The sequence below is a fragment of the Aquarana catesbeiana genome, linkage group LG02 (genome assembly GCF_042186555.1).
Source record: "Aquarana catesbeiana isolate 2022-GZ linkage group LG02, ASM4218655v1, whole genome shotgun sequence".
In the NCBI taxonomy this organism is placed as follows: Eukaryota; Metazoa; Chordata; class Amphibia; order Anura; family Ranidae; genus Aquarana; species Aquarana catesbeiana.
The window spans coordinates 184,705,290-184,730,254 of NC_133325.1; the positions used below are offsets into that span (position 1 = coordinate 184,705,290).

Below are 24,965 nucleotides of genomic sequence, written 5' to 3' on the forward strand. Positions count from 1 at the left end.
CTTTTCTTATTGATTTGGGCCCTCAGTTTAAATTTTCACCTGCAGTATTGCTTGGCAGAATGGTCTGACCATTTAGATAAAACAATGCTTTATAAGTGCCATTATAGCTAAACTTCATACTCTGGACTGCCAAAGATATCTTGACAACATCAGGATATATACCCTGCCATTGTATACAAGAGGGTTGTAGGAAGCATCAATTACTTATTTTACTGCATAAAGGAGTCAGAACCAGTGGTCAGATTAGAAAGGACAACACTAGCCAAGCAGAAAAAAACACATAACAGCCAAATATACTCAGTAGCCACTTTATTGTGTAAACCTATACAGTATTTAAAAATGGCTGCCCATAGTCAATCAATATTGTGAATACCCAAGTGCTGAATTTAACATCTGCATCTCATAGCAGAAATGGAGATTTGTCAAAATAGATACAATTTTTCTAATCTTCACCCATCCAGTCTTGATAATATTGTACCCACTTTAGCCTAATTTTACTGCCCTGCACTGGGCTTACAGCAGTGGAACTCCTTCTGCACCCAACCATTGTAAAGAGTGATCACCTATACGGGTGTAGACTTGTCATTCTATAGCCTTCACCATCTGGTACCAGGAATCATTCCACAGTGAAAGCCAATTAAGTTGTGTATCTTTCCCATTTTAATATTTGGCTGAGCCTCTTGACAATGTTTGCATGCTTTATACATATTGGCTTGCACCACTTGATTCACCATTTGGCTATTTTAACAAACAGGCATACATAATATAGTGACCGCTGAGTGTAGATAGGAACTGTAATGCACATACTCTTGCGAGACACCTGTTCATGCTGTGATATGTGACTGCAGTTCTGCAGGGACACTTCCTGAATTCAGATGGATGCACGGCATCTCAGTAGACACACACTATAAGTATTTTATCCATTTCAGTGGAGCTGTTCCTTTATTCCATGTGAACTGAATTTTGGGCTTTAAACTTCAAAGCGTCAGAATATGTGCTTGGACTACAGACTAATGCCCTGTACACAAGGTCGGACATTGATCAGACATTCGGACAACAAAGTCCTAGGATTTTTTTCGACGGATGTTGGCTCAAACTTGTCTTGCATACACACAGTCACACAAAGTTGTCGGAAAATCCGATCGTTCTGAATGCGATGACGTAAAACACGTACATTGGGACTATAAACGGGGCAGTAGCCAATAGCTTTCGTCTCTTTATTTATTCTGAGCATGCGTGGCACTTTGTGCGTTGGATTTGTCTACACACGATCGGAATTTCCGACAACGGATTTTGTTGTCGGAAAATTTTATAGCCTGCTCTCAAACTTTGTGTGTCGAAAAATCAGATGGAAAATGTGTGATGGAGCCTACACGCGGTCTGAATTTCCGACAACAAGGTCCTATCACACATTTTCCGTTGGAAAATCCGACCGTGTGTACGGGGCATGAGAGTTTTGTCCAGGGGTGTAATTATACTACAATGAAAGGTACAAACCACCTGTGTCTGCTATATATATAGTACAAAGGACAGCCTGAACTGGTAGTGGCAGCGGTGAACCATGCATGAGACAGAGAAACCCAGGAACACTTTAATCAGGTATATTCAGCAAGGCAGCAGACAGACACAGATTTAATGCAGGAGGGCAACCGCAAAAAGATCTAGCATTAATAAAAAAATGTCTGCTTGACCAAGCAACTAACTCAAGTCAGTTTCTGACTAACAAGATGCCCGCTAATAGGCTCCCCAAGACAAACAGGCAGCACTTGTACCTTTTTAGTGCTCGGTCAGCACTCAGCTTTTCACCCAACCGCAGGCTGATTCTCACATATATAAAGGCCTGTAGACAGTGGAGACTAATAATGAGGTCTGGCTGCAAGGTTGGATGTGGACCCAGGAAGGCTTTATCTCACCCAAAGTTCTACAAAGTCTCCAGACTTCAGGGTCCAGAACAGGACTTCTGAGAAAACAGTAAATTCATTTTCTCCATATCAGTCATCAACCCTGGAGCTCCTCATCAAGTGCAGTTGAGGAACCCAGTTGACACATACACTCTGATGATAATATAATATAAGAAAATATTTATTTCATTTTTCTTGAGTATCACAGGCTGGCATAAAGGCTGCAAGTTGCAATATAAATATAACTGTGCACATCGCTTCTGCTACATCTTGCTTTCCTATGCACCGCGTTGTTAATGCTGTCCACATTGCACTGTTTTGCTGCTTCATTGATCATGCTGGTTGGCTGTGGCTATGTGAAATAACATCCTACACATGATTTATTAAGCATCATCCACCTTTACAATATATCTCTTGGATTTACATTGTGTGATTGAAGTAGATATATTTTTTGGTAGTAGGGAGAAGGCAAACATATAGTATAAACAGTTATAACTCACAGAAGCTGTTCTAATAAATGAATGCTTTTTATGAAAATTAGCATGTTATAATGTAGGCTAGTACAGAAGTAAATTTAATAAAATGTGCCACAGTTTATTTAGTACAAGAACAACCTATGTTTTTCATATGCACAGTCATGATTTATACATTTTTGCCAATCAACAATTATTGGATCATGTTGCTATTTCACCATACCTTCCAGACTATAATTACACAGAAATAACTTCAAATCGTATATTTATGTAAACAAATTCCCAGATTGTCATATAAATTAAACTTCTGTTTAAACAGTTTTAAAACAAGCTATCCCTAATTTCTTTAGTCACTTTAATGCAAAGTAACCAATTCTCAAAAATCCTTAAAAATCACAACAAAGACGATACATTTTTAGTGGGTTTCTAGTTGCTTAGAAACACCTGTTTGTTTGCATTAGAGGGCTAACGGGCTGCCAGAATTTTGGTTCAACACATTATAATAGAAAAAAACTCAGATTTCAGTACCTCTGTTGTGAACTTTAAAGACTCATTTCTGCACAATGCCTATAACTAGAGAGGTAATTGAAGGCTTTTTTCAAAGTATTTCTAGGCAAAACCTTTTGTTTAGTTTGGAAAATGTTTTACCCCCCCCCCTCCAGTCAAGTTTTTATTGCTGTTTGTGTCCCTGTTGAGGAGGTTGACTATTGTCACTGAGACAGGAAGTAAGGGAATATCCAATATTTTAGTGTTGTACCCAAAAGAATGCTAAGTGGAAATGTTCCAATGAGGACATCTATTCCAAGGACAACTGTATAAGTGGGAAAGTCCCTGTTGCATGCCCTCGAGACAGCAAGTGAAGTGAAATTTCCCCAATGGTACACAAACAGCAAAAATAAACTCTCAGGGGTTTTAAAACTGAATTCCAGGTATTAATTTATAGCATAGTTACATTGGTCCAGCTTGGACAAATGAAAGTATGCATATGCCATTTCCATGGGATTCATGTGGAAGCTGGAAATCACTCTAGTAGTCAGCTACTAGAGCGATCACCGCTATCATCAGAGTCCCATGCTGAGCAGTAATGGTGAATACAGGGGGTCGCTCTCTTGACTGAGCCCATTTTTTTAACTGATTGTTTAACACCCCAAAATTAATAAGAGGTAAGGGTGCTCCCTGGAAAGGAGATTTCCATAGGTTCAGTTGGTTGTTCTCCAGATAATGCAAATGAGGATAACCTCCAATACGCAACACTGCAATTCACGATTCAAATGTGCGGCACCATATACCTCCAGATATAGGTATACTATGAAAAAAGAGAAGAAAACGGAACAGCGCAAATAACTTTTGGGCTATAATAGATCAAAAGTTATTTTCATGAGGTTTGACTGTTGTTGCCTAGTACCCTCTGCATGGTTTATGCAAGGCTTAATTTTTTTATTTTAATTTCTGATGATCACTGCCTTATTTTACATTTAGAATGAATGATGGATATCCCTTATCGGTGGCTACCTTTAATTGTTAAAATCATGCTAAGTCAAAGGAGTTTACTAGGTCATAGCTAAACAATGGACACCAGTAACAGGAAATCCTTCTGTTGGATCACTTATTCACCATAAATAACAGGATGCATGGGAATAAGTTCTTATAGCTTCTACTGTATTAGATACAAAGAAGCAAAAGTCTGAGCAAGTTGCTTACTCTCCTGTTCTCATATTTTGTTCACAGTTATGTGATCCCAGTGCTTGATCACTGTTTTCAAAAGCCCTTCATAATTTGATGTGCATATACTATATTTATTATGTGGTGGTTGGAAACTGCTGCCCATTGTGTTGGAGCTATGGCTAACTAGTGACAGCCATATTCCAAGTAAAGAATTCTGTTTCAATAATTTTTATTGAGTTTTCAATTAAAAATGGAAAACAATAAGATATAGTAATATCACACACAGTAAGACACTGCCATCATCGTCAGTATATATAAGATCGGTGAGCTGGAAAGGGAAGTTAATTAAAGTCCCATAAAAAGTCCTATGATAATTATAGAAAACAATGCCAAGGCAGTCAACAACTAGGCTGCATTTACACTACAGCATTTTGAATCATGGGCAGATTTTCCGCGGATCTGCCCACAATTTGACAGCGCCGAAGTGTGAATGACAAAACGTGGGACTCGCATTTGAGATGCCATTCATTTGAATGACAGCTCAAATTGCTGTGCGGGTCTGCCGCGATTGTCGCGCACTAAAACGCACTGCAATCGCAGCAACCAGCGGGATGCATGTCGCCCAAAAGTAGCTCCTAACCTATTTTTGGGCGACATGCATCCTGCATTGGGGGTTGCCGCGATTGTAGCACATTTTCTTGCTCGACAATCGCGGGAGACCTGCACCGCGATTTGAGGTGTCTTTCAAATGAATGGCATCTCAAATGCAAGTCCCGCAGTTTGTCATTCACACCTCAGCACTGTCAAATGGCAGGCAGATCCTTGGCAATTCTGCCCGCAATTCAAAACGCTGTAGTGTGAATGCAGCCTAATGCCACGTACACACGGTCGGACTTTTCGGCCGGATTTGTCCGATGGACCAAATCCGGCAGACAATCCGATCGTGTGTGGGCTTCACCGGACCTTCAGCGGACTTTTCCAGTCGCAAATCTGACGGACTTTAGATTTGGAACATGCTTCAAATCTTTACGTTGTAACTCCGCCGGACCCAGAAATCTGCTCGTCTGTATGCTAGTCCGACGGACAAAAACCCACGCTAGGGCAGCTATTGGCTATCAACTTCCTTATTTTAGTCCGGTGTACGTCATCACGTACGAATCTGTCGGACTTTTGTGTGATCGTGTGTAGGCAAGTCTGGTCCTTAGAAAGTCTGTTGAAAGTCCGCCAAAAGTCCGTCGAAAGTCTGTCAAAAGTCTGTTGGAAGGGCTGTCGGACTTTTGTAGCTGAAAAGTCCGACCGTGTGTACGCGGCATAAGAGTCCATTGTTGTGGTATGGAACAGGCCATATTCTAGAGTAAGGCCAATCAATCAAGTAAAGAATTCCATAGTGGTTCCTAGCATGGTAATTTTGAATATAGCACTTAATAATATCGTACCCAATGGGGTTTTATAGGTAGAATAATAAAACAAGAGGTTATAAAAGGTGTTTTAATCACTAAGATTTTACCACACTATTTACATGCTGTCTTTAGCTGTCAATCATGGCCGATGGCCTTACCACTTACAGCAATACACTGTAAAACGATCAGAGAGTAGAAGAAGGAGATTGCAGAAAGACAGTTTAGGGTTGATTTATTAAGGGCACTTTGCAAGGAAAGTTGCATTTTGCTGGGAAATTTTCCCCAGAGCTTAGTGAATATAGTGAAATTTCACTTTGTAAAGAATACCCAATCATGTTTAAGGAAAATAAAAAACAGTATTTTTGTTTGCACATGATTGGATGACAGAAGCCATTAGAGCTTCACCTCATTCACTCAGCTCTGGGGAATATTTCTTTGCAAAGTACAACTTCTCTTGCAAGGTGAACAGTTTATTTGCCTTTAGTAAATCAACCTCTCCATATAGATAAATAAGCCATACAGAGGGCAGCAGTGATCTTCTTTACACAAATAAGAACAGATTTTTCTACATAACACAGTTTAGTCCATTGTACTGCTCTGATGAAGAGATAACAGTCAGAATAGGCTGCATGTAATCTGATCCACTCTATATACACGGGAAGAATGTCAAGACATTTGCCGGTACAAAAAATACTGGCCGACATTCTGCAGGTGCGTATGTCAGTCTGTCCGAAAGAAGCTGGCTGTGCAGCCAGCTTTTATCGGATGTGCATGCTGGAAAACCAGCATCCGACCGACTCCCGACCAGCACTCTCAGCCAATTGCAGATGGGGGGCTGTCCCCCTGTCAAAACACAACAGCTCAGCGGGGGAGATCGCTGGACTAACCTTGCATGGTTAGTAGAGTGGCTCCGGACCGGAACTGTCAGGTTCTTTTTTTTGCAACCCGCACGGCTGCGTGAAAAAAAAAAAACCTGTAGCGTGTACCAGGCTTTAGGATGCTTACACTCATTGATAAATGACCCAAGTTAAAAAAAAATGTATATTAGACCTTTATTAACTGTTTATTAGGATATGGTTTATTTATGGTATTTTAATTTCAGTTTTAGTTTTGTTTGGAGCAATTCATCTTGCCACTACCTGTGTGGGTATAGTGGTGGTAAATATTATACCTTTATGATACACAAAATATCACAGCGCTAAGAAAGGTGGATGAAGTCATTAATATTCTCATCTCTGTCATCTCATTTTAACTGTTTTGTTAGGCTCAACCTGTACTGATTACACATAATCCATCATGTGGTGGGTAAATAGAACCAGGACAAGTGGAGCCTGTTGATTGTGGACCAATATCAGGGGCCAGTCTAACATTTAATTCACTTATCTCTATCCATCATTGTGATTGCTGCTTCAACTGCATTCTAGTTATTGTGCCATTTAGTGACGGGGAGCTGATTCATGCCTCACACAATTCCAAAGGTTTTTTAATCAACTGTTACAAAAGCAAAAGACCACTAAATCTAAATTTCAGTCTTTTAATAGAAATAATAAAAACCTGTGATGATTGAAGTTGGGTAGCTGCTACTTATTTTTAAAAGTGTATGCTCCAGGTCTGCCTCCTTTATTACTTTAATACTTAGTATGTCACTCACCCAGAAAATGTTTGCAGATCAGGTTCAATAACTTGTTAAGTAGGGAAGCAAAGATGAAGATGACTCCCCATCTCTTCCTGGAGTTTTCACCTTTATACACAGCTATGTCAGCATCCATATTTCTGCCCTTTAAAATATTTGACATTAATATCTGAAAGATTATATTTTCCTACACAGGTGACTAACAACAAGTAAGAAGCATCATATTGATTCTCTAACTTCTTGGCTGCATGCCAGTTCTGGGACAGTAATGTCAATTGAAATGAAGCTCATCAGTGTCTCCACTGCTGATCTACTGCATTGCCCAGAAGATAGGGACCAGCAGCATCCATGCAGAAAATCTCACTCCTATGTTTTGCTTTGAGATTAGGTTTATTATATTCAAGTTTTCAACTGAAAAGCCATCTAAACACATTATAAAATATCCCATTTTCTCTGTGGCCATTGGAATGTTTATATAAGTGTTGCTATTTGAAATAAACATAAATATGGTAACAAACATGGTTTCTGGCCCTCTAATTCAGAACTTCCCCCTCTGGATTTATTTCATTAGGATACTAACTGCTACACATTTACAGAAAGAATTTTTAATAATTCCAGTTGAACTGTAATCACTGTACACAATTGTTTTTCAGCCCTTCAGAAATGTACTTACCCCATGTTTCCTAGCACAAAAACTCGTTGGCTTAAATTCCAATTTAGTCCTCCTACTGCAGTAAGTATTGTTGCCTTGCAGAGTATTGGACCTTGAAGCTGAATACGTGGGTAAAGCTTGCAGCAGCCAGAATTATTTGGAGCTTTTGGTTCATGGATCATGCTAAAACAAAACCCTAGTCCATTATTTTTTTTGGTTGGATAGAACAGGGAATAGTTGTATCTTTTTTTATGGCAGTCTGTGTCTCTGCTTGGGAAATTTTCCCTTACCTACTACCTGGGCATGTGGCTACCAAAAACCTGATGTAGGTCCCGAACTTTCCCATTCTGTTTTAAGTTAAAGAAAAAAAAAATCCACTTTAGGGTTACCAACTGCATGCTGACATGTCAGATTCCACACAATACTCTTTAACAGTTGCTTTAAAATGATCTTTTGATAGTGTTGTCCCACTCCACTGAACTAACACTCGCCGTCTTAAAATGACCCAAACTAATGTACATTAGATAGGTCAAGTAGGCTTGTTCCCTTTAAGGGTGAATCTTTTGTCTCTTTTCTTAGTACAGACTGTCCAGGATGCACCCCACCATCATACAGAAAAAAGGAACAGATCAACACCCTGTTCAAAATTGTACCATTTATTAAACTATTAATGCACACTTTCAAGTATGGGACATCCATGACATGCATACATAAACCACTCAATATGAATGCCTTTCCGTTCATTACTTCCAGATTGTGCATCATCAGTCTTCACCTTATGCGTTACATCACTAATACTTTATCAGGGGCTCATAAAATGACGGCGCACGCCATACTATATTGAACATCACTCCCTCTAGAACTGAAAATACAGTGTTTTATAAATGTTGTAAATCAGCCACCAGGTTTTTGTGTCCCTGAGGGACTCCAGTGGTGAGATCTCCACCGTGGAGTCCTCAGTTCTGCACACTAATGGCATTAATTACACTGTCTCCATTGGATGGTGAAAAGATCTTGTAGTGGAGCTCGAAGAGGTATAAAAAGCCACTGGATGATTCACTCACCTGACTGTGTATAACTGAAAAAACTTTTTTGGGGTCTAGACACTGTAATATATATATTATTGGAAAGGGCTGAAAAACTTTAGTGTACTTTGACATTTACAGCATTTTAGCACATACAGAAGAAAGATTTCTTAATCATAGAGCCAATAGATGTGCCAGTGACGAAACCTTAATGCCTTTTACTGCAGCCTTTAATGCTCTCCATCTGTACCATGACTTCTTACTCTAAATGGGTCTCCCAGTTATCTGTAACCTTCAGTGCTTTCTCCTATCTCTAACATCTCCTGTGTGACATGTTCCCTCTAGTTTATAAGTGTTGATTATCAAATGTTGCTGATTCTTGCCCTGATTCCTCCAGGTTTCTCAGTGGACTCAGGGTGGGGGGTGACGGGGAAGAACAAGCTGAGCTTTGTAAGCGGTGCCCCCCGAGCAAATCACACAGGGGCTGTGGTTATCCTGCGCCGAGAGAGTGGAAGCCAACTTGTCCCAGAGCTAACGCTTTGGGGGGAGAATCTGGCCTCATCCTTTGGTTACTCTATAACGCTTGAGGACCTCAATGGTGATGGGTACGTAAGACTAATCCAACTCTTCAAAACATTTTATTACACTGTGATTTAGAAAAGCGTAGATGCTCCTTAAGAGTTTGTGGTGGCTGCATTTGTTTTATTTTATCAGCTTTTTTCCCTCTATTCTTACCTGGTGAGCCAGTAACACACGTCTGGTCTTAGGGTGTTTCCAGGAGGCGCAATGGAGACACCCTTGGACAGCAACATCGTCAACCTGGGGAGAGGGTAGTGTTAGATGCATCAGCAGATTTAGATGGACTTGACTAAGGAGTTGAAGCAGAACTCCAGCTAACACTTTTGCTCAATTAAAGCAACTTTTGTTTCCCTTTGTGGATAAAGGTTTTACATAAATGAATTCAACCTGACCATTCTAAGCACCCCTGTCTATATTAAATGGCTTGTCTCAAACTTCTATCTGACAATTTTGTTGGACAGCTTCATCTGTTGATGAAGGTTAAAAGAAGGTTGAAAAATAACAGACTTACTGGCTGGATCAACAGGTGAAAATAATGGAAAAAAGCTTTAGAAAATAAAACAAATACAGCCACCACATCTAAGAGTTGGTAAGCTGAAAAATATACCATATTTGCGTTTGGTTTAATACTTTAATGTACAGTATGTCAATTATAAGTGCATGTAGACAAAGGAACCAGTAGACCTATTATATAAGCTCAGCTTACTAGGTAAATAGGTGGAAATGTATAACAGTTTTAAAATTTGCAAACTTTGACTCTGTTAGCTATTTTAGGTTAAAAGAGTCTAAAAATGACTCTTGGCAGCTTTATCTACTGTATCTGTACTGTTATCCAAGTGTAGGAAAACATTTATCACTATAAATTGCTTCAGTACTGGCATACTGTTAAAACATTTATAGATTTTATAATGAATATGCTAGATTTTATAACAAAATATAACTATTTTATCAAAGTCATATTTGTGTAGTTACATTTACTATTTCTAATGTTATGTTGTATCTTTCAATTTGTTTTTGTTTTTTTTTTTGCTTTCTTACATCTTATCTTTTGTGAAATATTCATCCTTTTTTGCATCATCTGTTTTATTTAGCTGGAATGACCTAGTGGTAGGTGCTCCCAATTTCTTCTCCCGAAAGGAGGAAATTGGTGGTGCCGTCTATGTCTACATAAACAAAGAAGGGAAACTGGACAGCTCTCCTCCTATACGGCTGAACGGAACAGATGGTTCCATGTTTGGGTTAACAGTGGGCAGCTTGGGAGATATCAACCAGGATGGATTCAAAGGTAAACATAATGTCTTGCGATCAGACACCATGCACGATATTTATATGTATAACTGGTAACTTTGAAAAATTTGATTTTTTTTTCTTCATACCTGTAAAACACATTTCTTTGAGTACATCACGGGACACAGAGCAGCCATATACATTACTACCTGGGTTATGCGCCACCTATAGGTAAATGGACACTGGTAAAATAATCAAAAACAGGAAGTGATCCCCTATATAACCCCTCACATGCAGGAAGTATTCCAGTTTTGTAGCAAGCAATGAACTCCCAAAAAGAGAGGGGAGGGGCCTCTGTGTCCTCAAAGAAATGGATTTTACAGGTAAGTATGAAGAAAAAATCAAATTTTTCTTTCTCGTACATCACGGGACACAGAGCAGCCATGTACATTACTACCTGTATAGTAATTATACAGGACGTCCCAGAGCAATAGCCTTGAGGGGAGGGAGACACACTGTATGAAAACAGCATCAGATTTATACAGCAGCCCGCAAGACACTACGGCCAAAAGCCGAGTCCTCTGCTGCCTAACATCCACCTGATAAAATCTTGTGAACGTATGTACTGAAGACCGAATAGCGGCCTTGCAAATCTGCGCCACTGACGCCTGATGGCGAAAAGCCCAGGAGATTCCAACACCCCAAGGGAGGAGCTTTACCTTTCAGGCCATAGGCCTGAGTGATTAACCACTTCAGCCCCGGAAGAATCTACCCCCTTCCTGATCAGAGCACTTTTTGCGATTTGGCACTGCGTCGCTTTAACTGACGCGACGTGGCTCCCAAACAAAATTGGCGTTCTTTTTTCCCCACAAATAGAGCTTTCTTTTGGTGGTATTTGATCACCCCTGCAGTTTTTATTTTTTGCGCTATAAACAAAAAAAGAGCGCCAATTTTGAAAAAAACGCATTATTTTTTGCTTTTTGCTATAATAAATATCCCCCAAAAATATAAAAAAAACATTTTTTTTCCCTCAGTTTAGGCCGATACATATTCTTCTATATATTTTTGGTAAAAAAATCGCAATAAGCGTTTATTGATTGGTTTGCGCAAATGTTATAGCGTTTACAAAATAGGGGATAGTTTTATGGCATTTTTATTAATTTTTTTTTTTTTTACTAGTAGTGGCGGCGATCAGCGATTTTTATCTTGACTGCGACATTATGGCGGACATGTCGGACAATTTTGGCGTGATTTTGGGACCATTTACATTTATACAGCGATTAAAATTAAAATCGCATTGATTACTGTGTAAATGTGACTGGCAGTGAAGGGGTTAACACCAGGTGGCGCTGTAGGGGTTAAATGTATCCTAGGGATGTGTTCTAACTGTAGGGGGATGAGCTAGCAGTGTCACTACACTGATCGCTGCTCCCGATGACAGGGAGCAGAAATCAGCGACACTGTCACTAGGCAGAACGGGGAGATGCTTGTTTACCTTAGCATCTCCCCGTTCTTCCTCTCCGTGAGGCGATCGCGGGTATCCCCGCAGCGATCGAGTCCGCGGGACCCGCGACCTAACTCACGGAGCTCCCGAGCCGGCGCGCGTGCCGCTGGCAGCACGCACGCAATGGCACGGCGGCAATTTCAAAAGGACTTACAGGTACGTCCTTTTGCCTAGCCGTTCCATTGTGCCGACGTACATCGGTGTGCGCCGGTCGGCATGCAGTTAATAGGCAAATCCAAAGTGAAATGGATGCCTTAGAAGCCGCCTGACTCCTCTTGGGTTCTTCCGGCAAAACAAAAAATGCATCAGAACTTCTGATGCTTGCAGACCTTTCCAGGTAGATTCTGACCGCCCGCACCACATCCAAAAGGTGTAACTGCTTCTCTTCTGGCGAGCCAAGCTGAGAGAAGAAAGAAGGTAGAACAATGTCCTGATTTAAATGAAATTCAGAAACTACCTTAGGCAAAAAGGATGGAACAGGACGTAGCACCAGTTTATCATGGTGCAAAATCAAATACGGCTCCTTACAGGAAAGGGCTGCCAATTCAGAGACCCTTCTAGCCGAAGTAATTGCAAAAAGAAAAGCCAACTTCCGTGTCAAAAGAACTAACGGAATTTCGTTGATTGGTTCAAAAGCCCGCTCCTGTAGCACCGACTTTATTTTTAAATTTTACTTTATTTCTTTATTAAGATTTTTTCACATTTAACAGAAAAAGGGACAAAAAAAATAATCATATACATTCTTCCCCATGATGTCCCGAATCTCCAACCCGATTTTTCCAAAATAGGTGATTTAACGGGAGGCAATAAGTGAGTCACTCCCTGAAGAAAAGTCCGGATCGGAGAATGTGAAGCCGAAGGCTTTTGGAAGTACACTCATAAGGCTGAAACCTGTCCTTTAATTGTTCTCAAGGCTAATCTTTTATCTAAACCTGACTGAAGAAAAGAGAGAATTCTCTCTACCAAATAGGATGCCAACTTCTGGCCTCACACCACGCAATGTAAGCCTTCCAAACATATGTGTGCGCAGCCTATTGCATTAGGGTGTGCACCCTTAAGCTCAAACACACATGCATGTGTATGTGCCTACATATATATGCTCCCGGCACATTGATCTCCCTGCTGGCATAGTGAAAGAGAAGATCATAGACACTTCTCTTATGGCAGAGCCAGTAAGAGGGAGATCTTTCCCATGTTCCTGCTGCTACACAGAGCGATAACACTAATGCGCATGGGGTGATTAGGGTGTGCCTGGGCACACCCAGCACACCCTGTGCGCACGCCTATGCTTCCAAACCCTGTGATAAACCTTCCTGGTGACTGCCTTTCTGGCATTCACCAATGTAGTTACCACTGGTCCTGAGACACCACGATCTCCTAGCACCCGGGCTTCAATAGCCATGCTGTCAAATTCAGCGAGTGTAAATTGGGGTCGAATATAGGCCCCTGTGACAGTAGATCAAGCCAGAGTGTAAGCGTCCAAGGCTTGCCTACTGCTAATCTCACTACCTCCAGATACCAAGCCCTCCTGGTCCAGGCCAGAGCTACCAGAATGAAAAAGAAAAGAAAGGGCGCACTAGCCATGTGCATTATCTTTTGGATAAAATTTATTAAAACTAATGATAAAAAGGAACTACTTACAAACAGTAGTGGAAGATCACAATAGTATAAAGACGGTCTTCCAATCTCAGCAAACAGTCAGAGAACACAGCAGAGCCAATCGGAGGTGCCAGAAGAGCTCATAGAAAATCACTGCTGGCTGACTCGTTTCGAGGGGAACATGCCCTCTTCCTCAGAGCACGGCAGTCCGTACAGAGTCTGCCGTGCTCTGAGGAAGAGGGGATGTTCCCCTCGAAAAGCGTCAGCCAGCAGTGATTTTCTGACTGTTTGCTGAGATTGGAAGACCGTCTTTATACTATTGTCATCTTCCACTACTGTTTGTAAGTAGTTCCTTTTTATCATTAGTTTTCATAAATTTTATCCAAAAGATAATGCACATGGCTGGTGCGCCCTTTCTTTTCTCTTTTTCATTGTTTGCTAGGATCCCCCATCCTTGAGGGCAGCAAGGCCTGTGTCTATATACCACTTGTTCGGCTACCCACTTGTGCGCAGGAGCATTTTTCTTCGTCAGAGCTACCAGAATGACTGATGTCATCTCTTCTCAGATCCTGCGCAAAAGATGTGGCAGAAGAGGAATCAGGGGAATGCATAAATCAAAGAAAACTGAGTCCAGGGAACTACCAGAGCATCTATCTCGATCGCAAGTGGATCTCTTGCTCTGGATACAAACTGCTGAATCTTGCAGTTGAACCTGGATGCCAGCAGGTCTACATCCGGTGTACTCCACTGCTGGCAAATCTGCATAAGCACCTGTGGGTGCAGAAACCATTCTCCTGGATGTATCTATTGGTGGCTGAGATAGTCCGCTTTCCAGTTCTCTACCCCCAGAGGTAAATGGACACTGGTAAAATAATCAAAAACAGGAAGTGATCCCCTATATAACCCCTCACATGCAGGAAGTATTACAGTTTTGTAGCAAGCACATGCCTTTCTGCCCATGATAACACATGACTGACCTCCATGTGGGCCAGACCCCATGCCCTCTAGTGGACAAAGCAAGCATAGCAAGGAAAACTTTTTTTTTTTTTTAAACATGTCAGCCTAGATAAAACTGTTGCAGGGGTATAAATAATAATTGGAACCTGGTTTTTCACAGGGCCACTTACCACTCCCGCCGCAGGACAATAGCCTAAGCCAGAAGTCCAACCTTCACCCATCGTGGCGGGTTCTGTCACACGGACCTTCAAGGACTGGGTACCCTTTTAGCATGAGAGTCCACTCCCTTGGACCTGTACAGCACCCTGCAGGAATGCCTTAGCGCATAGTGGTATCCAGGATTTCACTAAGCAGGATCCAGCACCCGAAGGTTGCATTACAGGCAAAAGCTTGTTGTTGATCCTTTAATCTTCTTTACGAGGCTCGGGTACCATTTATCTTAGCATAGTAGCTTTTTGAAATGGATCTGATCTAGAAATGCTGTCCCTTGATTTTTAAGAACCTGTGATTACAGCATGGAAACTCACAAAGGGCTCAACAAATGACCATCCACCATTTTAGACACTGGCGAAAAAACTGGAATACTTCCTGTATGTAAGGGGTTATATAGGGGATCACTTCTTGTTTTTGGTTATTCTACCAGTGTCCATTCACCTATAGGTGGCGCATAACCCAGGTAGTAATGTATATGGCTACTCTGTGTCCCGTGATGCATGAGAAAGAAATGCTATTTTACAATAATTTATGTTAATCCTCTAATACTAGACTTGTGTTCACAGATCATGGCCGCTGTGCAGAATATCTGTGCTCTAATTACCAGGTCCTCCTGCCAGCTGCAGCCATTACAAGGAGTTTTAACTCTTCTTGTTGGATGTTTCAGTTCTCTTACAATATGGATTATTCATGTTATGGAGCATGTGCACATTTTAAAGCCTAAGTTTAGTCAAAAGGATGGTACTTTTATTTAAAGTGAAGTGTCCCTTGTGCTGCTGGCTGGTCTGTTAATTTAGATCCAAATCCGAAGTCCTCTGACCCGCCCCCTACCCCCTAGCCGTAGCCATAATATTCAATATTCAGGTTCTGCAGGGGTTAATATGAGCGGTTGGATATGTGACAGGCACTCATCATGAGTGCTGACTATACCCACCCTTTTTTATTGATTGAAGCTATAGTACAGCTTCTATGAATGGAGGAGATGAGGCAAAAAGGGTGGGCATAGCTAGCATTCTTGGTGAGTGCCTATCACAGATCCAGCACTCCTATTAACCCCCGCAGAACCTGAAGATTGAATATTATGGCTACGGCTAGGGGGTAGGGGGCGGGTCAGAGGACTTTGGATTCAGTTCTAAATTAACAGACCAGCTAGCAGCACAAGGGATACTTCACTTTAAATATAAGTACCGTCCCTTTGACTAAACTTAGGCTTTAAAATGTGCCCATGCTCCATAACATGAATAATACATATTGTAAGAGAACTGGGTATTGGGGTGGAGGAGGACTTTGGATTTTAACTAGCAGACCAGCCAGCAGTCTAAGGGGCACTTTGCTTTGAATGTAAGTTCTGTCCCTTATGCTTATTAAAAAAAAAAGACTAAACTTTGGCTTTAATGCTCAATTCTATTTATATATAAAATGCTACTAATCAATCTTGCTACATACAACCAAAAAGCAGGGAGACTTTCCCACTGTCAGAATACAATGATCTGCTATAGCCAGCAGCACTGATCGATTGAGAAATACCTGACAGGGTAGTTGTACAGAAGTCGATCAATAGATGTATGGCTAGCTTAAGCCCCTTTAAATGACGTTTCAGTTGGACTGTCCTAAGCCTCTCCCTAACCTGAAACTGTTAGTAACCTAAAACTTACTTCTGTCTACAGATATTGCTGTTGGGGCACCATTTGATGGCAGTGGAAAACTATTCATATATCATGGAAGCCGAACAGGATTGGTGACCAAACCAGCACAGGTAATACAAAAGATAATTAAAGGGTATTATTAAAATGTTTTAAATAGATGCACAATATATGAATATAAAATTCCCAAAATAGCATTCCCTTTTGTTGCACTATTACAATGTATGCAAACCATATGGGTCCAGAGCTAACACAGGAAACTGAAAATCTCCAGATCAATTTTCAGTGTATGCTGTGCTTAGTTCTTTGTACATGTGTTTATACAATTCTTTGTTAATGTATTCACATCCATAGAACATTTCCATACTCTGTATTGTTACAGTCTAAAATTGAAAAGGTTTTAACCAGGATGTCAGTATATGAAACCTCCCCTACTGTTGGAGTGGAAATGTATTTATATTCTGTAGTTGTTTTAGTTTATTTACAGATAAAAAGGTAAAAGGTCTTGATTATTGAAGTCTTCACCCTCTTTGCTGTGAAATACCAAAATAAGCACTGGAATCATCATAATTCTCATAAAGAGTTGATTGGGGTCCACCTGTATGCAATTAGTAGTGCATGACATTCAAAGAAATAGTTAGGTCCAGATATATTTGGACATAGGCACAATTTTAGTTTTTTTTTTCAGGTATTTATCAAAACATTTTTAAGCTATACCTATATAATGGATATGGGCTGAAAGCGCACACTCTCAGGTTTAATTTGAGGGTATGTACATCCAAATCGGAGGAAGGGTTTAGGAAATACAGCTCTTAAGAATAGGGATCCCACTTTTTTTAAGGGACCAAAAGTAATTGGACAATTGAATCAAAAGCTGTTTCGTGGCCTGGTGTGGGCTACTCCTTTGTTATTTCTTCATCAGTTAAGCTGGTAAAAGTTCTGGAGTTTATTCTGAGTGTGGTATTTGCATTTGGAATCTATTGCTGTGAACCTACATCATGCCTTCAAAGGAGCTGTCCATGCAAGTGAAACAGGCCATTGCAAGGATTAAAAAATGAAACAAATACATCAGAGAGATAGCAGCAACATTAGGAGTAGCCAGATCAACAGTTTGGTACATTCTGAGGAAAGAAGAACACACTGGTGAGCTCAGCAACATAAAAAGGCCTGGATGTCCACGGAAGACAACAGTGGTGGATGATCGCAGTATCCTCTCTATGGTAAAGAAAATCCCATTACAACATCCAGACAAGTGAAGGACACTCTACAGGAGGTGGACGTATAATTGTCAAAGTCTACAATCAAGAGAAGACTTCACGAGAGCAAATACAGAGGGTTCACCACAGGGAGCAAACCATTCATAAGCCAGAAGAATAGAAAAGCCAGATTAGACTTTGCCGAAAAAAATCTAAAAAAGCCAGACCAGTTCTGGAAAAGCAATCTTTGAATGGATGAAGCTAAGATTAATCTGTAGCAGAATGAAGGGAAGTAAAAACTGTGGAGAAGGCTTGGAACAGCTCATGATCCAAAGCACACAAAATCATCTGTAAAACATGGTGGCAGTGTGATGGCATTGGCATGCATAGCTTCCAGTGGCACTGGGTCATTGGTGTTTATTGGTGTGACAGAAGACAGAACCAGCTGGATGAATTCTGCAGTGTTTAGAGATATACTGCCATCCCAGATCCAGCCAAATGCAGCAAAGTTGATCGGACAGCGCTTCACAGTACAGATGGACAATGATCCAAAACACACGGCAAAATCAACTCAGGAGCTTTTGAAGGAAAAGAGTGGAATATTCTGCAATAGCCGAGTCAATCACCTGATCTCAACCCAATTGAGCATGTATTTCACTTGCTGAAGGCAAAACTAAAGGCAGAAAGGCCTGGCAAAGCATCAGAAAGGAGGAAACCCAGTCTTTGGTAATGTCCATGGGTTCCCGACTTCAGGCAGTCATTGCCAGTAAAGGATTCTCAACAAAATATAAAAAATTAACATTTTATTTATGATTATATTCATTTGTCCAATTACATTTGAGCCCCTGAAAATGGGGGGACTGTATATAAAAATGGTTGCAGTTCCTAAAATTTGTACTTGATATTTATGTTCAACCCCTTGAATTAAAGCTGAAAGTCTGCCCTTCAAATTCATTTGGATTGTTTCATTGTAATTTTATTCTGGTGGCATACAGAGCCAAACGTATGTAAACTGTGCCTGTGTCCAAATATATATGGACCTAACTGTACACCTATTTTTGGAAGTCTCTGAGGTTGGTTGAGCATATATCTAAACAAACAGAAAATCCATTATGAATAAATGAAAAGTATTTGGCCCCACTATATGATTAGTTAATAAAGACCAAAACCAAACCAAAAGGCCAATAGTAATTGTTTTGCTGAGAAGAATAGGCACAAATTGCAAGATTCTGATGCTGATGGACAGCAAAAAGCTTGTACCTGTAATTGCACTTAAAAGAGGTACTAACTATGTACGTTAGGAAACTAAATTAATTTAATTGGGATCTATTTTTGGTTGTAGCTGTAAAAAGTGTGACAAAGGAATGCAAAATATTGTCTATATGCATTTTTTGTGTGCAAATGTCTTTTTATTGTTTATGCATAGAAAAAAAAAGAAAACAAGTAACAAATTTGTTCACCACGCAGGGCATAAAACGACAGTAGAAAAATACAAATTCCAGCACATCCAAAACACCCGCCAAGCTCAGGCAATTCATGTTTATATGCATTTTTTCAAACTAATATAGTTCTGTTTAGACTAAAATTCTGAGCTATTTTTTTCTTTTGTTTTCCAGATCTTGGATGGAGTGAGTGTTGGGATAAATACCTTTGGTTATTCGTTTTCTGGTGGCCTTGATATTGATGGAAACTCCTATCCAGATCTGCTAGTGGGATCTTTATCTGACACAGTGGTCCTCTACAGGTAAGCTCCTTCATGACATAATCTCCAATAAGATTTCAGAAATACAACAACCCTCACTGTGGAAAAACATTTCTTTTCACAATGCCTCTAACACTCAGACTAAGATTAATTCCATAAATGTATTACCTGTGTCCACTGCTTCATTGTAGCATACTGCAGCTTAATCAGAAAACAGATTTTAACCCCTTCCCGCCGACCGAACGCATATATGCGTACTCGGCTTTCCGAGGTTATACCGGGATGATGCCCGCAGCTGCAGGCATCATCCCGGTACCGTTGTTTTCAGCGGGCGATCGGCTACCCGAGTATAACAACCGATGCGGCTAAAAGCCGCTCGGTTGTTATACCGGAGGAGCGGGAGGGGACATCCCCCCCCCCCCGCCGCCTCCCGCCGCTGTTACCGGGCCTCCCGTGCGATCGGGAGGCCCGGTGTCCGTTCCGCTGCCTTCGGCGGCTGGGGGCGGACTGGAACGAAGCTGCGAGCGGCTTCGTTCCAGCCTTCTTGCTGTAAACGCGGAAGCGACGTCATGACGTCACTTCCCGTTTACTCGGCTGCCAATGGCGCCGAATTTAAAAAAGTACACAGTATTCAGAATCGCCGTTTTCGGCGATCTGAATACTTTGAAGTGTAAAGGAGGGATCGGGGGTCTTTTAGACCCCCGATCCCTCCATAAAGAGTACCTGTCACCACATATTACTGTCACAAGGGATGTTTACATTGCTTGTGACAGCAATAAAAGTAAAAAAAAAAAAAAAAATTTTAAACACAATTTATAAAGTACAAAAATAAATAAAATAAATAAAAAAAAAAAAATTTTTTTAAAGTGCCCCTGTCCCCGCGAGCTCGCGCAGCGAAGAAAACGCATACGGAAGTCGCGCCCGCATATGTAAACGGTGTTCAAACCACACATGTGAGGTATCGCCGCGATTGTCAGAGCGAGAGCAATAATTCTAGACCTCCTCTGTAGCTCAAACCTGGTAACCGTAAAAAATTTTTAAAGCGTCGCCTATGGAAATTCAAAGGTACCGTAGTTCGTCGCCATTTCACGAGTGCGTGCAATTATAAAGGGTGACATGTTTGGTATCTATTTACTTGGCGTAACATCATCTTTCACATTATACAAAAAAATTGGGGTAACTTTACTCTTTGAATTTTTTAAAATTCATGAAAGTGTCACTTTTCCAAAAATTTGCGTTTAAAACACCGCTGCACAAATACCGTGTGATAAAAAATATTGCAACAATCGTCATTTTATTCTCTAGATTCTCTGCTAAAAAAATATATATAATGTTTGGGGGTTCTAAGTAATTTTCTAGCAAAAAATATGGATTTTAACTTGTAAACACCAAATTTCAAAAATAGGCTTAGTCATGAAAGGGTTTAACAGGTCCTAATAAACCTTATAATTTAACACTACATTGTGTTTCCCTTTAAATAAATCAATCATGCATTTACACAATTATTAAATCAAGTTACCAACTATAACTTTGACATGTTCTGTATCTCAGATCTCGCACTGTTATTCGTGTTAATAAAGATGTCACTGTAACTCCCCAAAACATTGATCTGGAACAGCAAAGTTGCAAAAATGGCCCTGGGATCTGGTAAGAATGGATTTTTTATTGCTGAAAGTTTTGGCATCCAGCAACACCAACATCATATCAGGGGTTCTGTACCACTCAATATACATTTTACATGTGTTCACAAGTCATAGTTTTGCTAATCTGTACAGTACACCTGCATCAGATTTCATTAATCAAGTCAAGTGCACAAAAATAGCATCAATTCATGCAAATAGCTTTGTGCGTGTTCTATACATAAAAATTGTGCTATACGATTTTTTATGCCTTTTATTACAATTGTAGACTATTTTATTTTAAATATATATATATATATATATATATATATATATATATATATATATATATATATATATGATAGCAAAATCTATGTGCAGCTGTAGTCATTTACTTTTTACGGGAAAGATTTCTACAAACAAGACAAGATCAAGAACACTGTCTGGCTTTGAGTTCAGTGTTGAGCGTTATGTCTTTATTTATATTTAAATATAGTCGAGGCTCTTCTTTCTCGTTTCAGTGTGGAATTTAGAGTATGTTTCAGCTATAACGCCTTCCCTGCAACCTACAATCCAAAGATCAGTGAGTAACTGCTACCTCTGCCTTGTAAGACAGATTTATTATTTACTGAAAGCTTTTTAGAAGTTGACTTCATAGCTGACTTTACAATATTCTGTATTGATTTAATTTATTAGAAATAGTTTTTTATTGTGAAACAAAAAAAAAAAGAAATAGTTTTTTAGAAATATGCAACTGAGAAGCAGCAAGTAGGTTACACAATGGAGGTGCAGCTAATCAGCTTGCATGGCAAGCATATGGATCTGTTAGGGCCTACATAGTTTTAGGTAATTATTAAGCACATGTGGTGTCATACTGGCACTCGTACATAAGTGGCATAAGTGGTACTGCAAGGAGTGGAGCTTACTGATGCTTGAGCATCTACACATTTCAGCAAAACTCCTGTACAGCACTCCTAGTATTAGTTTAATTTGAAATAGTTTGCATTCTATCTGCTTGGTTAGAATGCATAACTTATTGACATTAGTTTGTAGATGCAACAAGATTATTTTCTTCTCTGGGTTGGTGGATCGAAGGGTTGAGCCTACCGACCACCTGTACCACCATCTCCAAACATGGCAAAGAGCTGCAAGCTTTAGGGGCAGCGAGAGTTTGGGCACTTGTCCACATTACAGACGAGATAGTGGGCAGTAGGCCGGGAGACACTGAATTGTCTGAGCTGTGTGGGTGTCATGGTATTTTTCATGTATGAACGTCTTTTATGCTGGGTACACACGAGCTGAATATATGCCGAAACCAGCAGGTACAGTAGAAACCATCTGACATTTGGCCTTTGTGTACAGCTGCCCGTTCAACAGAAGCTAGTCTTACGACCAGCTTCTGTTGAACGAGTATGTTGTAAAATCAGCATCCGATCAGTGCTCGCAGCCAATGGCTGAAAGCACTGATCAGTATGTTGTGGTGGGGGGCTGTCCCCCTGTCAGAACACAATAGCACAGCAGGGGAGATCTGCACTAACATCACTTGTGTTAGTACAGCGATCTCTTGTTTTTTTTTTCGTTCAGCCTGCTGGGTTGAACAAAAAAAAAAGTTGAGGCAGACATAGTCCTACATGCCATCGTCACATACATATAATATAATAAATGGCATTGTACACACCTAAAGATAGAATCCCCAGTTAATATATGGCTCCTACTGTAGCCTTCAGATCAGATGCTCACTATTTTGAGCACCTTCATACAATTTTGTCCAAGTTGTAAAATAATATTTTCAAGATACTTTGTAAGTAGGCAGCTTTGGATATTTCAATTATCTTCGTATATGATGGTAAAATGAACAAAGGCATTTTAATAGATATGTTTATGTATCTTTTTGTATCAATTTTTATTTCTTTTAGTTTTGAGATGTGTATTTGAGGCTGAGGCAACTAGGAGGCAACAAGCAAAGTCCAGTCGTGTTTTTTTCATAAACAGACGACCAAATGATCCAGAACACCAGACTAGTACTACAGTAGAACTCCACCGACAGGCCTCCAGCCGCTGTACTACCGCCATATTCCAACTTCAGGTGACCTATACTATACACTTTCTTCAGTCAGTGTTGTGCATTTTTTTAAATAGGTTTTTCATGCATGATTGGGTATTCATAGTTAACACAGGTTTACCTATTTCCATTCATATTTGTTCACTTTGCAAAGTTTCTATTTACTTAGAAAATCGAACAATCCCTTGGAATGAGCCTCTACTCATTTATTAAATTAACTATAGTGCCTGTGTATATTGTAGGTTTTGGGTTATATAACAATGGTGTGGATTTTACAGGGTTTCTTTCTTGTACCATTTAGTCATCTAAAATTAATCCCAGTAGCCAAGTGTCCTTTAATTTTTATTGGATCCCTTGTAGCTAGAGTGGGCGAACACCCAATTTTTTTTTCTTTATAAATGTCAGTTTTGCTGCAGCAGGTTCTATACACAGTATAGATGCGCCACTTTACAGGCAGACTAAGGGAACCCCCCCCCCCCCAGGCACTATAGATCTCCGTTCTGATAGTAGAGTACAGGGAGATCTTCTGTTCCTAGTGATTAGGAACAGCGATCTCTCTGTACTCCCAGTCAGTCCCATCCCCCCACAGTTAGAAACACATCCCTATGACACATTTAACCCCCTGATCGCCCCCTAGTGTTATCCCCTTCCCTACCAGTGTCATTTATAAAGTGATCGGTGGCTATTTTTAGCTCTGATCAGTGTAATAATGTCACTGGTCCCAAAAAAAGTGTTAAAAGTGTCTGATCTGTCTGCCGCAATGTCGTAGTCCCGCTAACAATCGCCGATCACTGCCATTACTATTAAAAAAAAAATAATAATAAAAATGCCATGAATCTATCCCTTATAACTTTTGCGCAAACCAATCAATATACGCTTATTGCAATTTATTTACCAAAAATATGTAGAAGAATACTTATTGGCCTAAACCGATAAAGTAATTCGTTTTGTTACATTTTTGGGGGGGATATTTAATATAGCAAAAAGTAAAAAATATAGTTTTTTTTTCAAAATTGTCGGTCTTTTTTTTGTTTATAGCGCAAAAAATAAAAACCGCAGAGGTGATCAAATACGACCAAAAGAAATCTCTATTTGTGGGAAAAAAGGACATTTTGTTTGGGTACAAAGTGCAATTGTCAGTTAAAGCGACGCAGTGCCGTATCGCAAAAAATAGCCTGGTCATTAAGGGGGTAAATCCTTTTGGTCCTTAAGTGGTTAAAGAAATTTTCCAGTTTTATTGTTTCCCTCTAAGCATCATTAAAATCACCGCCCCTGTAAAAACATTTGCATTGATTCATGTCCCCCAGGGCAGTAAGCCTTCAAAATGGGGACTTTTGATTTTTCAAATTCGGGTCCCATAGATTTTAATGGGGTTCAGGTTCGAACTTTTGAAATGCTCGAGAGTTCTGGCCCAATAAAAACTGGGGGGGGGGGGGTATTTGGTCAAATTCTACTTGTAGTGAATAATATAAAATTTAAACTCATGCTGAATGGTGAAAAAACAGTGAAAAAGAAAACTAAAGCAGCTGCCACACACAAAGTGCTAGTCACTAGAAATGTAAAATTATGGAAATGTGGCGCTCGCAAATGTTATTAAACATGTGTGACCAAGTGTAGACGAGTGCAGATGTGAACATACAAAGCAAAAAACATGTAAATAAAGTCCGAATAAATGTGCTGAATGTTCTGATCCGCAATGGGAAAAAACGTTTGAAGTGCAATGGACCACAGACGCTCCAGGACTTATCAGGTGCAGAAACGCCACCCCCACATGTGTCCCCACTCACCAAATTGCGATGACCCCCAGGGGGTCACTTCAGGCTTATGTGATGGTATCCAGAGAAGCTCAGGAGTGGTGTTGTGCACATCAGATCAAAGGATTTCTTGTTGGAATTTCTCAGCAGAATCACCAGGC

The 24,965-nt window shown here is 40.2% G+C and overlaps 1 protein-coding gene across 4 annotated transcripts in view; it reads left to right on the plus strand.

The window, feature by feature from the left end:
* ITGA7 (integrin subunit alpha 7) overlaps window positions 1-24,965 on the plus strand; it is a 216,850-nt gene that overhangs the window by 133,181 nt on the left and 58,704 nt on the right. For all 4 annotated transcript variants that reach the window (XM_073614019.1, XM_073614017.1, XM_073614018.1 and 1 more), the window contains 7 exons: window positions 9,147-9,354; window positions 10,420-10,613; window positions 16,496-16,584; window positions 19,284-19,411; window positions 20,921-21,016; window positions 21,510-21,571; window positions 22,905-23,074. In XM_073614019.1, the coding sequence (XP_073470120.1) occupies window positions 9,147-9,354; window positions 10,420-10,613; window positions 16,496-16,584; window positions 19,284-19,411; window positions 20,921-21,016; window positions 21,510-21,571; window positions 22,905-23,074 (947 nt within the window). The remainder of the gene's footprint in view (window positions 1-9,146; window positions 9,355-10,419; window positions 10,614-16,495; window positions 16,585-19,283; window positions 19,412-20,920; window positions 21,017-21,509; window positions 21,572-22,904; window positions 23,075-24,965) is intronic.